Here is a 12,066-nt window from a genome sequence, read left to right on the forward strand (position 1 = left end):
TTGAAAAAGACTTAGAAAATAACACAAAACGTAGATCAGCTCTACATCAAATTGCCATTGGAATTGAGAAGATTTTGAGCGAGAAAGCAACAAACCAATTTCAAAACATCAAAGAAGGTGAAATGTTCTCCATAGCAACAATCCGTCGTTTCTTGGAATCATTAAAGATGGATAATACAGAGGAAGAAGAGCAGATAATCAACTCCATCATAACAAAGCTCTCACAAAAACATGCTCAAGGCGACCACACCCATAATGGCGGAAGTAGTAGTGGTGGCGGTAAAGGGGACAATAAGAACCAATCGAAGAGCGAAGAGGAATTGAGGAAGGAATTAGAAGACTCTTTGAGATGCAAGTTCTTTGGAAGTCTGTTGGCAAAGATTGGTGATCGCTTCTGGGAAAAATATTCCAAAAATTGACCACTGTTGAATAGGGAAACATGAAAAATCAGACTATTAACTCCTAGCTTTGACTGTTATTTTAAATAATTCTTCACTATGTTATGTCAGTTTTATGATGGTTAATTTATCATTTCTTGAGAGTTAAAAATTATGCAATTTACAATTTTCGATATTCGAAATTTTTGCTTTAAAAAAATATTTTTTGTTTAGAGGTAGTTTAAAGTTGATGTAAATTAGTTTTTGTATCATTAAAGCCTATCATTATCAAAATACCACGCTTCAGAAAGAAGTTCAATAAAACGTTGATTAAATGAGCTTTTTGCTTCTACCTCTTTTTATTTTATTTTCTTATCATATGACACCTTGGGATTTTTGCAAAGCTGGGGGAAATTTTCTATGGAGAATTGAAGGAGATAAGGTCATTTTGACCTTGACACTCTTAGAAAGTCCGTTTCTGTAGCTCATTAATTTGACTTTATCACAGATTAGAAGTTGTTCTTCAAAAAGAAAAAATGCTTGAAAATTCACTGAAAATTGTATTCTGTTTTGCTGATGTTATTTTTACAATCGGCGCGTCGAGTGATCAAAAAATTAAAATTTAATAACAAATTTACAGAGTTTTACTGTAAACTAAACGGTCGGAAATGTTATGGTAGGTTTTGAAAACAACATTCGAAAATGGTTCCACATTGAATGCTGAAAAAATATTCCAGATAAAAAACAAGGGAGGTAAAATGTCTTTTTATAAGAAAACAAAGTCAAGTTTTTCGTTTAAAACATTTAAGAAACACTGACACACTTAGATATCTAACATCGAATGATCGAAAAGCAAGGTCGCTATAAACGCTCGGCTGCCACAAGTCAGTTATTTCTGTGGTGACACATACACCTTCAGTTTCCCAGTTATGTCGAAGAGAAAGAACCTGACTAATTGACAAGATTTATAATTGAAATCTTAGCAAAGTGGAATCTATCAAAAAGTATTCTTATAAAAAACTGAAGATGGAAAATTATCAAAATAAGAGAGATATGATATGAATGGAATTGATTTAAAATCGAAACTTCGTCATCAATAATTCAATGTTATTGAACCGACACATGAAAGTGATCTGACCATTCTATTCATACCAGAGATAAACTTGCATCAGCAATTTTTCAGCATTTTTGCAAAAAGTTCAATTGAAGATATACGTAAGCAGGGAAAAACCCCGGTGCTCATGCAGAGAAAAATGATGTCATATGAGTCATATGATGATTTTGAAAACATGATTTAATATTTGGGTACTGTATTTATTTTTGGGTAAAATATCGAACTAGACCTTGAATAATTATCTAATTATCTTATCAACTAAAAGTAAACCCAAAGAAAGCTCCAAGCATACCAAATTGCAACATTTGAGAATATTCCAAGTTGAGTTAAACCTCAAAAATAATTCTTTTTTTAAATATCTAATAAATATCTATAAATATTTTTTGATTGAAGAAGCTCTACTCCTGGTCGGTTTATCGAGCACTTGTTGACTATGAGTTCACCTCCTTTGATTAATAAATATCTAATAAATAACGAGCCTCTATGCGGCAGCTTCGCAAGGGACCAGAGAAATTTAATCCAGAGCTTGGCTATTTCTCTATTCAACAAAGAGAAATTCTAGGGAAGGTGATCGATATTTATCAGATTTATTGGAGACTCCAATGCAGAGACATGCTTGAAATATTGACGGAATGGGGAAAAAAAGGGTTGAAAAGTAAAATTGATCAACAAGAATTATATAGTAGACTCACCATATGGACAGCTCGTTGTTGTAATTGTAGAAGTTCTTCGTAATTATTATATCCGTGTAATTGCTGAAAGAAACGAGAATAAGTGGATAATTGTATTGTATGATTTCGCATGGGATCCTCCCCCCCCCCCAGGAAGATGGGGGGATCAACTTTTGTCCTGGAGGGGGAAGTGAATATTTTCACTTTGGTGGGGGGATATTTTATGGAAAGTAGGGAGAGAAATTGCAGAATTTTTAATTTTTAATAATCATATTTCTAATCGTGATTGTGGGTGTCTATCGGGAGGAACACCAGAAAAAGGATGGGCGGGGAAGAAGACCAGATGGGGGTTTTAGGCCTCAGATGGGGGGGGGGAGGGGCTGAAAACCTGGAGGACACCATGTTTCGAGGAAGTTGAAAGTTAGGAAGTCATTAGAATTTTTTTCTTAAACTATCACTCTTAGTAAAGGAATTATATGCATACAGATTACTTGAATATAGCTATCAAAATAGCGTTACAAGCAAACAGAATTATAGGGTATAACTCAAAAGCCCTTAAAGCCAGTCAAATAATTTTTTAAACGTCTCGTAAAAGGAAAAGCTTTTCAGATAATATAAGGCGTACAATAAGTCCTTGACCCATTTTTTAAGCAAAAAAAAAAGATACAATAGGATAAGAAGTAGAAAATTTATAAGAAATTGAGCAACTTTACGGCTGGAGCTAAAAATCGAGTTGCTTATTAAACAAATGTATAAAGGCCGGTCTCCACTTACGCGCGCTGCGATCGCACCGTTTGGCTTCATTCCTTTTTGCTTGGAAAAAAGATTACGTCATAAAAATGTAGCGCACGCTCGAAAAAAAATTGAATAAATTTCTACTTATTTCAACCGTTACGTCAGATTGCGCCAATGGAAGTGCTTCGTTTTTCTTTTGACCAATAGCTTGGAAGCTTTGATAGATAAAGTGCGATCGCAGCGCGGCAAATTTTTTTTCCGTACATGGACGGGAGTATCATCGACGGTCGGGATTATCTCATCTATGTTGTTTGGTTTTGTTGTTTTGAATTGCTTAGGTCAGGGTTGCTAGTAACGACTTGTCACTGTGCCGGGTGCATACTCGGCGCCTTGGGCCCCGCAGGGTTGCTAGTAACGGCTCGAATTTCAGTCAGGTTAAAAAAGGGGCAATTTTACCCATATTATAATAACATTACCCCCGTCTTTTTTGTCATTCCATAAGTATTTCCAAATTTTGTGTTCTGCTGTGCGAGTGTGGCTCAACGGATAGCGTGCTGGGTTTCTGATCAGAAACTCTTTCATTTCGTGGGTTCGAACCCCTGTCGGATCGATATTTCAAGGCTTAAGATAAGTTTAAGATACTCCCGACCGTCGATGATACTCCCGACCGTCAAGATGATACTCCCGTCCATGTACGGGAAAAAAAATTTGCCGCAGCGCGCGCAAGTGGAGACCGGCCTTAATACAACTACCAACAAAAGAAGTTTAGTGATACCTGATATGGTAGCATTCCAGGTTGAACTCCAGGGTATTGCATAAGGTTTGGGTGAATCATACCGGGTGGCGCACTGCTTGTTTTTGCTGAAATTTGAAAAAAGGGTGGTTTGAAGCACAAATACAATTTCTCCTACCTCTTTTATGTCATCAAAATTATCAAAAGTACTCTCGGGTATCTAATAGCCGTCCTCCCGCTAATTAATTTTTCCAACCGGGACACTCTTATTCCAACCCCCCCCCCCGCTTATTAATTTTTGGGAAAATGTTTCTGAAAGTTCCCTCTTTTGTACTAATTCTGCTGTATTAGCCTCCTTTAAAAAGATTTTTCGACCCAGGACATTTTTATTCCAACCCCCCCCCCCCCCGAGAGTAAAAACTGTAACCTTCGAAACTTAACTAACACTCACATTGACTTTTCGTCGTTGAATTTGTAGCAGAACTGGCAGCTTGACTTAATAGTTCAGAATTCTTTGAAGTATTGGACGTGTAAACGGACGAAGAAAGGCCAGGTGGTGAGGATATTGAACGTGTGTTGTTCGAACGATGAGGATGACCTTTCGATGTATAGGATGAAGCATCGCTGGTGGTGGAATTCTTTGAAGGTGAATCCTGTTAAAGTCGATAGAAAGGAAAAACGTGATCAATTTTTTCAAAAGCAAACAATAAGCATTTTGCTGGACCAATTTACTTCGAAGCCTCTCTTTATTCAATAAATGACGTGTATGATACTAACAGACAGACTAATTACAATATCGTTTCAACACGGTTGCAAAGAGAGTGCCCACTTAAAGCGAAAGGACTTCAATTTGATATTCTACAACATTAAGAGAGTGCTCCAGAGACATTCGTTAAAAGCGAATTTATGTATTTGCACTTATGAGGATGGTAGAGTGACTGAAGCGATTTGGAATGACAGTTTTCCGTTTTGACTTGCAAAATCGAGGATGGTAATAGTGCTGATCTACCGTCGTCCTCGGCTAGTCAAATGAGAATCTTACCGTCACCGTCGCTGAAAAACACACCTACATAAACTCGTAAGAAAGTGAGCAAAGGAAAGAGATTTTTTTAAGCACTATGAAGTGGGGCAGTTTTTGTCAATTAAGGTTGAGTTTCTAATATGCCTGTAAGAACATCTGCTCTACGAAGCTGTGCATTGATAAAGCTCAGGGTCCCCATTGGGTCCAGGGCAAAGTCCTGGTGGTAGTTTAGATGGCGAAGCTCCCGAAAGATTTTAAATACGTAGAAAATAATCAAAATGCTCAATCTTGGACTGAGTATTTTGGCCGATACGGAAATAAAAAGAGCTCAGAAAAATCTCTGAGCAAGGAGTGAAAGTTGAAATATGATGAAATAAGTTTTGTACGAATGTAAGAATATTTGATATATTACCTTGACTTGTAAAGGAGATGATTCCGTGATTCCTAGCCTGTTATCAGTAGGACGTGTCTCTTTCAGGCTATTATTTAGTGAGTCTGTAGCTGGTCGAGTGTCATCTTTCGACCTCTGACTAGCCAGTAATTTCTGTTGAGCCAAGGCTTTCTGTTCTGCAAATGCAGCCCTCTGTTCAGTAATTACATCGTGTTCTCGCTGCTGCTCAGCCAGCGCTGCCAGCGCTCTCTGTTGTTCAGCAAGGAATTGTTTATTCTCAGATAACAGCTTGTCTGAGTTCTTTTCCACTGAACTATAGGCTTTTGGTGAATCATGGTAACTAGATAGCTTTTGTTTTGGGTCCATTGCCATGGTGACACTGGTTCCCAGTCCACTGTGACGTGCGAAAACATCAAGAGAGGAGGTTGACGTTGGAGAAGCAGGAAGTTTAGACGCTGATGAATATTGATTAGCATCTGAAGCCTAGAGCGAACGAAGAAATGTTAAAGGTGAAATTAGAAACGGGAAATATTTGTTTTCGATGCATCTGAGCCTTAAGTAAATTAAGTATAAAAGTAGTATTATACTATTTAAGATTGGTGATCGTAGATGACCTAAATATAAAGATAAGGAACACGGTACGATAGCTGGCTTTATCTTGAAAGCAGAATATCCATATCGACTCTCTCAAATTCGAAACTTTGTTCATAATGCTATTTATTTTGAAATACCCAAAAATTGTCAAATTATACTTTGACATCGATAGCATAAATAAAAATTCATCTATAGAATCTATTATGAAAAACACACCATTGAATGAGTTATTCCCCTTCCAGGTGATCCCAGATAGTGCGATTTACTCTCGTTTTGGCTACTCTCCAGTGATTGGAAAGCATTCAAAGAGCTTGTAATTGAGTTTGTCACGTCAATAGGATCACTTGGCGGAAGTTGTGACGGGTTTGCCGGTTCCGTAGGGATGGTAGGTGTCGGTGGTGTGTCGTTCGGTAAAATTGTGGGATGAGAAACCAAGTCTGGTTGTGTTATTGTCGACTTTGGAGGGGTAGAAGGTGTGATCATTGGTGTTGGTTCTTGTAGAATGGCAATTGGTTGTCTTGTCGCTGAAATCTCCAGACTTTCCGTGTTATTCAAGTCACTGAATTGAACGAATAAAATATTTTATTACTAATCTGATTTCAAATAAAAACAAACACAAAGATCATTGAGTTCAGTTTAATGGAGTTCCTTCCCAGAAGGAGCTAGAGTTGAAGCTCTTGGATGGGAAATGAAGCCACTTTTTTCCCTTCCGTTCCAAAACGCCTGAACCAAGTGGTTTTCACACAAACGCTAGATTGAAAGTAAAATCTGTTGTTAAATTTTGAAAAGTAAGCCGCATGAAAATAAAGAGAGCGTTAGATTCAATCTGTCATTCCAAAAGCACTTCTTCTTTTCTTGTTTGAGAAGTGGAAGATTCCTCTCAAACCCTTCGGTGTTGAGGCAACATAATACGGCATCTTCATAAAAAGACCAGTTTGTTGCCGTGTTCAATACAAACAGAAAGCATGGATGAAAGAGGGACGGTTAGAGTAAATATCTTTATTCAATAGAATTGCTTCAGCAGGGAGATGTAGAAGTCCCATCAAGTGTTTGATGTAAGATATCTGAGCTTAATCACCTTGAATATGGAGCAGGCGAGGAATTAGCGACTTTTAGTAGCCTAGGACTGACCGGTCCAGAACCGAATTCCAATCCAGCAAACTGTTCTTCGACATCATGTACCATCTTGGCTGAACGAGGCATCACCACAGGCTGAGATGAATTTTTGGGTAATGGTTTTCTCGATGGCCCAGGCAGTAACTTTTGGATTGGTTGATGTTGCTGTATCTTGGTCATGCTTTTAGCGATATCTCTCTGTTCTTGTTCCAGTTTATGACTTTCAGTGATCCCTGATACAATAGGTAGTGAAGAGAGACTGGTTTGAAGTGACTCTGTCAACGTTGTGAAATCTCTTTCGTTAAGACTACTCGTCAGTCCACCTTCCTGTTGGCTTGAGGGGAACTGGTTACTAGCAGCACTGTTTGTGATGTAACGGCTGATGTCATTGGTTGGTTGGTATGACGTTGCTTCAGCTGATGAAGCAGGGGTTGGAATTGAAGATATGACAGCAGGGTCAATCCTAAATAAAGGTGAAATATATATTTTTCTGAGTACGACGAGTAATGAAGATACCACTACCGCCAATACATGTATAGATAATTAGAAAGAAAGTCAGAAATTCTTCATAATTTTTCGTTTTATAAATCTTATCATAATTTTGTAAAACACACTCATTAATATCATCCAGCTATTGATGAAAAAATCAGAATTATATTTCAAAGTAGGAAGATTGGGTAAAAACAATTTGTGTTTTAGTAATTGCAGTTCTGTGCAGTTATGTCGTTTACCCGTTATTTAAATAGTACCTTCAAGTGGATAAATTTTGGCAGGGATTTAATTTGGCGATTTTTGATAAAATTCATAAATTAAATCCCTGCCAAAATTTCAAAAATCGGCAATTCGCCAAATCAAATCCCCGCCAAATTTAACGAAATCTTTTTAAGAATGCTCCAAAAATTTCATTTTTGCCAATTGCCAAAACTAATCCACTTCAGGTAGTTGGCTAATTGGAAAGTTCTAATGAAAACTTACTGCTCAGGAACGTATTTTCCAGAATCCATTGCAGGCAACGTATTTGAAGGTTGTTCTTTATCCGCCCATGAATTCTCTTCGGTTTTCCCATTGACGTGGCCCCAGTCTAACTTGTGTGAGAATAAACTGTCTACTTTCTCATTTGTCGTTTCGAGCTCTTCCATCTAAAACAAGGAAAATATCATGTTAAAAGGAGTATAGAGAAATTCTTTTTACTTTAGCCTCACTGAATTGTATTATAAAAGGAGATACCACAAACTTCCAAGCCTGTAATTAAAAAAGTCATTCATCCAGTAGTTCCGTAACTGGACAGATTAAATAGGAAATGTACCTCTTCATCGCCCCAGTCTTTTGACCAGTCTGTTTCGAGTTTGGTTTCTGTGTTTGCAGTCGTCGTTGAAGTGGTTGTATCTTCCAATCCCCAATCTGAAGTTGAATTAATGATTATATTAAGCTATACTTAGACTGATTTAATGGACTTGCCAATATTCTGTCTTGCAGTTGTGTATATAGGCCCTTAACACTATTTGGACTGGATACAGAGAATAGGGACTAATCCATGTGCTATTTACCAATTGCCATTTGGGCACTGAAACTGAAAGAGGTTGATCAACTGGAAATAGACCAATTTTAAAATATGTAGTCAATTTGCAATTTTCTCGCAAAACTTTTTTTGCCTTTGTTTGCCTTATTATTTCAATCAGTATAAACTGTTCAACAGCCGCAGTTATTTACCCAGGTTCATGGGTGTTAGAGATCATTGAAAGAGCTTAGTTTAATGAGTCGTTTTCCATAAAGACACCTTGCTAACAAGGAGGTATATAATAACTATTATGGTTTCATCTCAATATAATGGAAATCCCATCTGTTTTGACTACTGTATTGAGAATTTTCAAGTTAAAGTTGAATTTTTTCACATTTTTTGAAAATCGTTAAAAGGGGAAACTAACAATTTATGTAATTTTATTTCTTGACTTTATTCGAAATTCTAATTTAAGTAAATTGCTTAGCCACAAACCTTCTGTCTTTTCGTCAACATCCCAAGTTTCTAAATTAGAAATTAACCAGAATTAACAAAATTTAACGAATAGGCACTTTCAAAAGTGATAATATGATAAAATCATATAAAAAGGCAAAACGTAGACAAAGGCTGCCTGGCAGCACATCAAAATTCATTCTTTGATTAAACCTATTTTAATAGTTTTTTGCATCACATCATTTTTCTTAGTATTTTTACCACCTATACCAAAATCTAAAAAATGTTGTCTTTAAATTTCGCTCTATCTTGTCATATGTAGTGAAGACTAATTCCTAGTCCTACCTTCTTTCACAGGTTGACCAAACCTTCCAGCAGGATCACCAAACCCTCCAGAACTTGGTTCTCCAAATCCACTTGATGGAGCACCAAATCCACCGCCCAATGGTTCACCAAAACCATTTTCTTCTCTACGGCCATCACCACGTCTGCCTCCTCTGCCACCTCTTCCCGCACCACGGACTGGTCTTCCACTCCTTAATAAAGAAAGCATTGTCGGTAATCAATAACCAAAACTTGAGCAATTTTGTACTAGCCATGCAACTGCTGGCTGACGTGAAAAACTTTTTGCTTTGTCGCTGACAAATTACTGGCTATTTTTCATTATTATGGCAATGTATTGGCTATTTTTCTTTGTTGCAGGTAGATTTCAGTTAAAAATATCCTCTTTAGTTAAATCTTTTTTACAAATAGAATTAGTGTTGAGGGCAAGATGTCAATAAATTCTCTACCATAAGTCAGAAGAATAATGTACTTTTAAAAATTGCTTTTACTTTAGATTCAGAAATTGAAACATGGTATTGAAGATTTGCCCCATCCCTTTAGAGGAGAGGGACATAATTTTTAATTGTTTCGTTTTCAGGGTCTTGGGAAATCATCATTCGTTTCTAATATAATGAATTAACTGAAATTATGCCCTGATGATGATTGCGTGGAAAAGATGAACTTTTAAAATTTAAAAGAATTTTTTGTAAAGCTTAAATCTGTCATATTACTTATGTTTAAACAAAGTGCAGTCCAAAAATGAGCCAATTTGGATATATATAAGCATTTGGATTTAGAGGCTTGTATCTCTCTCAATTTTTCTGCTATATGACTCTAATACTTTGCACATGCCTTTTTATACCTTGTAGGATCAATATATCAACATAAGCAATCACTAAAAATGGTTGTATGGTCCCATTATGAGCATGTTTTTAGCATTGGGTGTGGCTTTTTTTTAATCCACCAGCACAGTTAAGATAAACACAAAAGAACTATGATATTGATATTTGTATGCTTGAGGCATTCAAAAAGATAGAAAAACCAAATTTGGCCGATATAAAGCATTCCAGGGTCCTTTGACGAGCAAAAATTTAGCATTGATTGGACTTAAAGTTCTTGAAAGCCATGTCTTTATGCTAAAATTTGATAACCCAAAGGTTATTGTTATTTCATAGCTCATTTAGGCATTATTTGATGCTTGGATCATTCATGAAGCTTAAAAAGTCTTTTCTGTGATCTTTGTCATAGTTAAATGGACCAAAAACGAGCAGTATTTTAGCATTTTAACGGAAAATGTTAAATATTTGCTCGATTCTGGACCCTGAAAAGGTTTTGAACATAAAATAAGTTATCATTACTGCTTGATACACTATTGAACAGAACTTCATGAGGTTATTTTATGTTCCTAGGTCTCAAAATGAGCTGAATTTAGCAAAAATTAGACTAGGTGTAAAGTTAATTTTGGTTTCTGCTGCAGTATTTCCAGTGGAAAATGCTAAATTTAGCTCCAAACGGGCCCTTTAACAGCTCAAATGTTATATTGGTGTTAAAAACTTGATTATTAAACTACTTTAAAGGAAGTTATGAAGGTTTTACACGCACTCTAGCCTTTTAATTAGGTGTTTAGAAACATACTAGCCGTCACCCGGTGTCGCACCTGCCGAGGAGTAGAAAGCTGAACGCATCATAAGCCCTTTGGATGGTGGGGAGAGTAAAATAAAAAGATCTGATTTGTAAGCCCAAACAACGAAAAACTTCCACTTTAAATGGTTGAAAACTAAAAATATTGCAAATTTAATGTTTTGTGACGTCATTTGGGCCCTAAATGACGTCATCGAAAGTGTAATAAATTGTTCACTTCACTGAAATGAATTAATCATTTACCCAAAAGATTCTCTCAATGATTTCCGATCCAATGAGGGGTCAACCATTGCTGAAATTCTTCTCAAACTCAAGATATTGTATTTTTCTGTTTTTGATGACGTCATCGGACCCAAAAAGCCTCATTTTGAATATGTTTAATTTTGAAAGTCTCATATACGTCATTTGGTTCCTTTACCCCTAACGTTGTCAACGGTCAATCCACGAATTTTGGAATTTTTGCGGTCAACGGGGTAGCTTATGCCCCAAGAGTCCCAAAAAAAACAAAAAAACATCAATTATTTCCACGGGAAAGTGGGTCTTTGAATTTGCAAAAGATTGACACTGCAACGACTTCTTTTCAAAAACGCTAATTTTCACACTCTTCCCCTGACCACTTTCGCTTTCGTTTTCAACCACCCATCCAACGGAAATCGGTCACGTAACTCTCAAACCCCCATCTCAAAAGTCCATAATGGCTCCCTCACGGCTCACTCAGAATTAGACTTTTAGTAATATAGACTAGCCGTCACCCGGCGTCGCACCCGCCGAGTAGAGTGTTGTTGAACACATCAAAAGCCCTTTGGATGGTGGGGGAAGGTAAAAATTGTATATTGTAAGCCCAAAGAAGGAAATATTACCACTTTTCTATGATCAAAACTCGGAAAACCGCATATTTCATGTTTTGTGACGTCATTTTGGCCCTAAGTGACGTCATCGAAAGGGTAATAAACTTTTCACTTCACTGAAATCAATTTGTCATTTATCCAAAAGATTCTCTTGATGATTTCCGATCCAATGAGGGGTCATCTATTGCTTAAATCTTTCTCAAACTCGAGATATTTTATTTTTTAGGTTTTGATGACGTCATCGGACCCAAAATGCCCCAATTTGAATATATATTTTCTAAAGTTTCTTTATACCCACTCTTACCTTTCCCAACTTATTCTCTATTAAATTCCCGATCCAATGAGGGGTCAACCATCTCCTAACTCCTTTCCAATCTCGAGATATCGCCTTATTGAGTTTCATAGCTACTTATCTTCCGTAAAAGTCCGGGCTATAAAATATACGGTCTATCATGTTGCTATGTGAACGGATTTAAAGAAAAATGGCGGATTCCCAATGTAAACAAAAAACACAGGGAACAAAAATGTGTCACAGATTAGAAAAAGTTTT

The 12,066-nt window shown here is 36.7% G+C and overlaps 1 protein-coding gene across 2 annotated transcripts in view; it reads right to left on the reverse strand.

Annotated features, from left to right (window-relative positions):
* Positions 1–12,066, reverse strand: part of LOC136817838 (ubiquitin-associated protein 2-like) — a 48,625-nt gene that overhangs the window by 7,108 nt on the left and 29,451 nt on the right. Inside the window, exons 8-17 of one of the 2 annotated variants that reach the window (XM_067074171.1) lie at positions 9,049–9,239; positions 8,746–8,775; positions 8,059–8,153; positions 7,728–7,891; positions 6,715–7,215; positions 5,853–6,195; positions 5,064–5,525; positions 4,082–4,283; positions 3,673–3,758; positions 2,184–2,246 (exon numbers count right to left, since the gene is read on the reverse strand). In XM_067074171.1, the coding sequence (XP_066930272.1) occupies positions 2,184–2,246; positions 3,673–3,758; positions 4,082–4,283; positions 5,064–5,525; positions 5,853–6,195; positions 6,715–7,215; positions 7,728–7,891; positions 8,059–8,153; positions 8,746–8,775; positions 9,049–9,239 (2,137 nt within the window). The remainder of the gene's footprint in view (positions 1–2,183; positions 2,247–3,672; positions 3,759–4,081; positions 4,284–5,063; positions 5,526–5,852; positions 6,196–6,714; positions 7,216–7,727; positions 7,892–8,058; positions 8,154–8,745; positions 8,776–9,048; positions 9,240–12,066) is intronic. The other variant, XM_067074172.1, reaches the window with a different exon arrangement.

Source organism: Clytia hemisphaerica, unplaced genomic scaffold (genome assembly GCF_902728285.1).
Source record: "Clytia hemisphaerica strain Z4C2 unplaced genomic scaffold, Clytia hemisphaerica genome assembly, whole genome shotgun sequence".
In the NCBI taxonomy this organism is placed as follows: Eukaryota; Metazoa; Cnidaria; class Hydrozoa; order Leptothecata; family Clytiidae; genus Clytia; species Clytia hemisphaerica.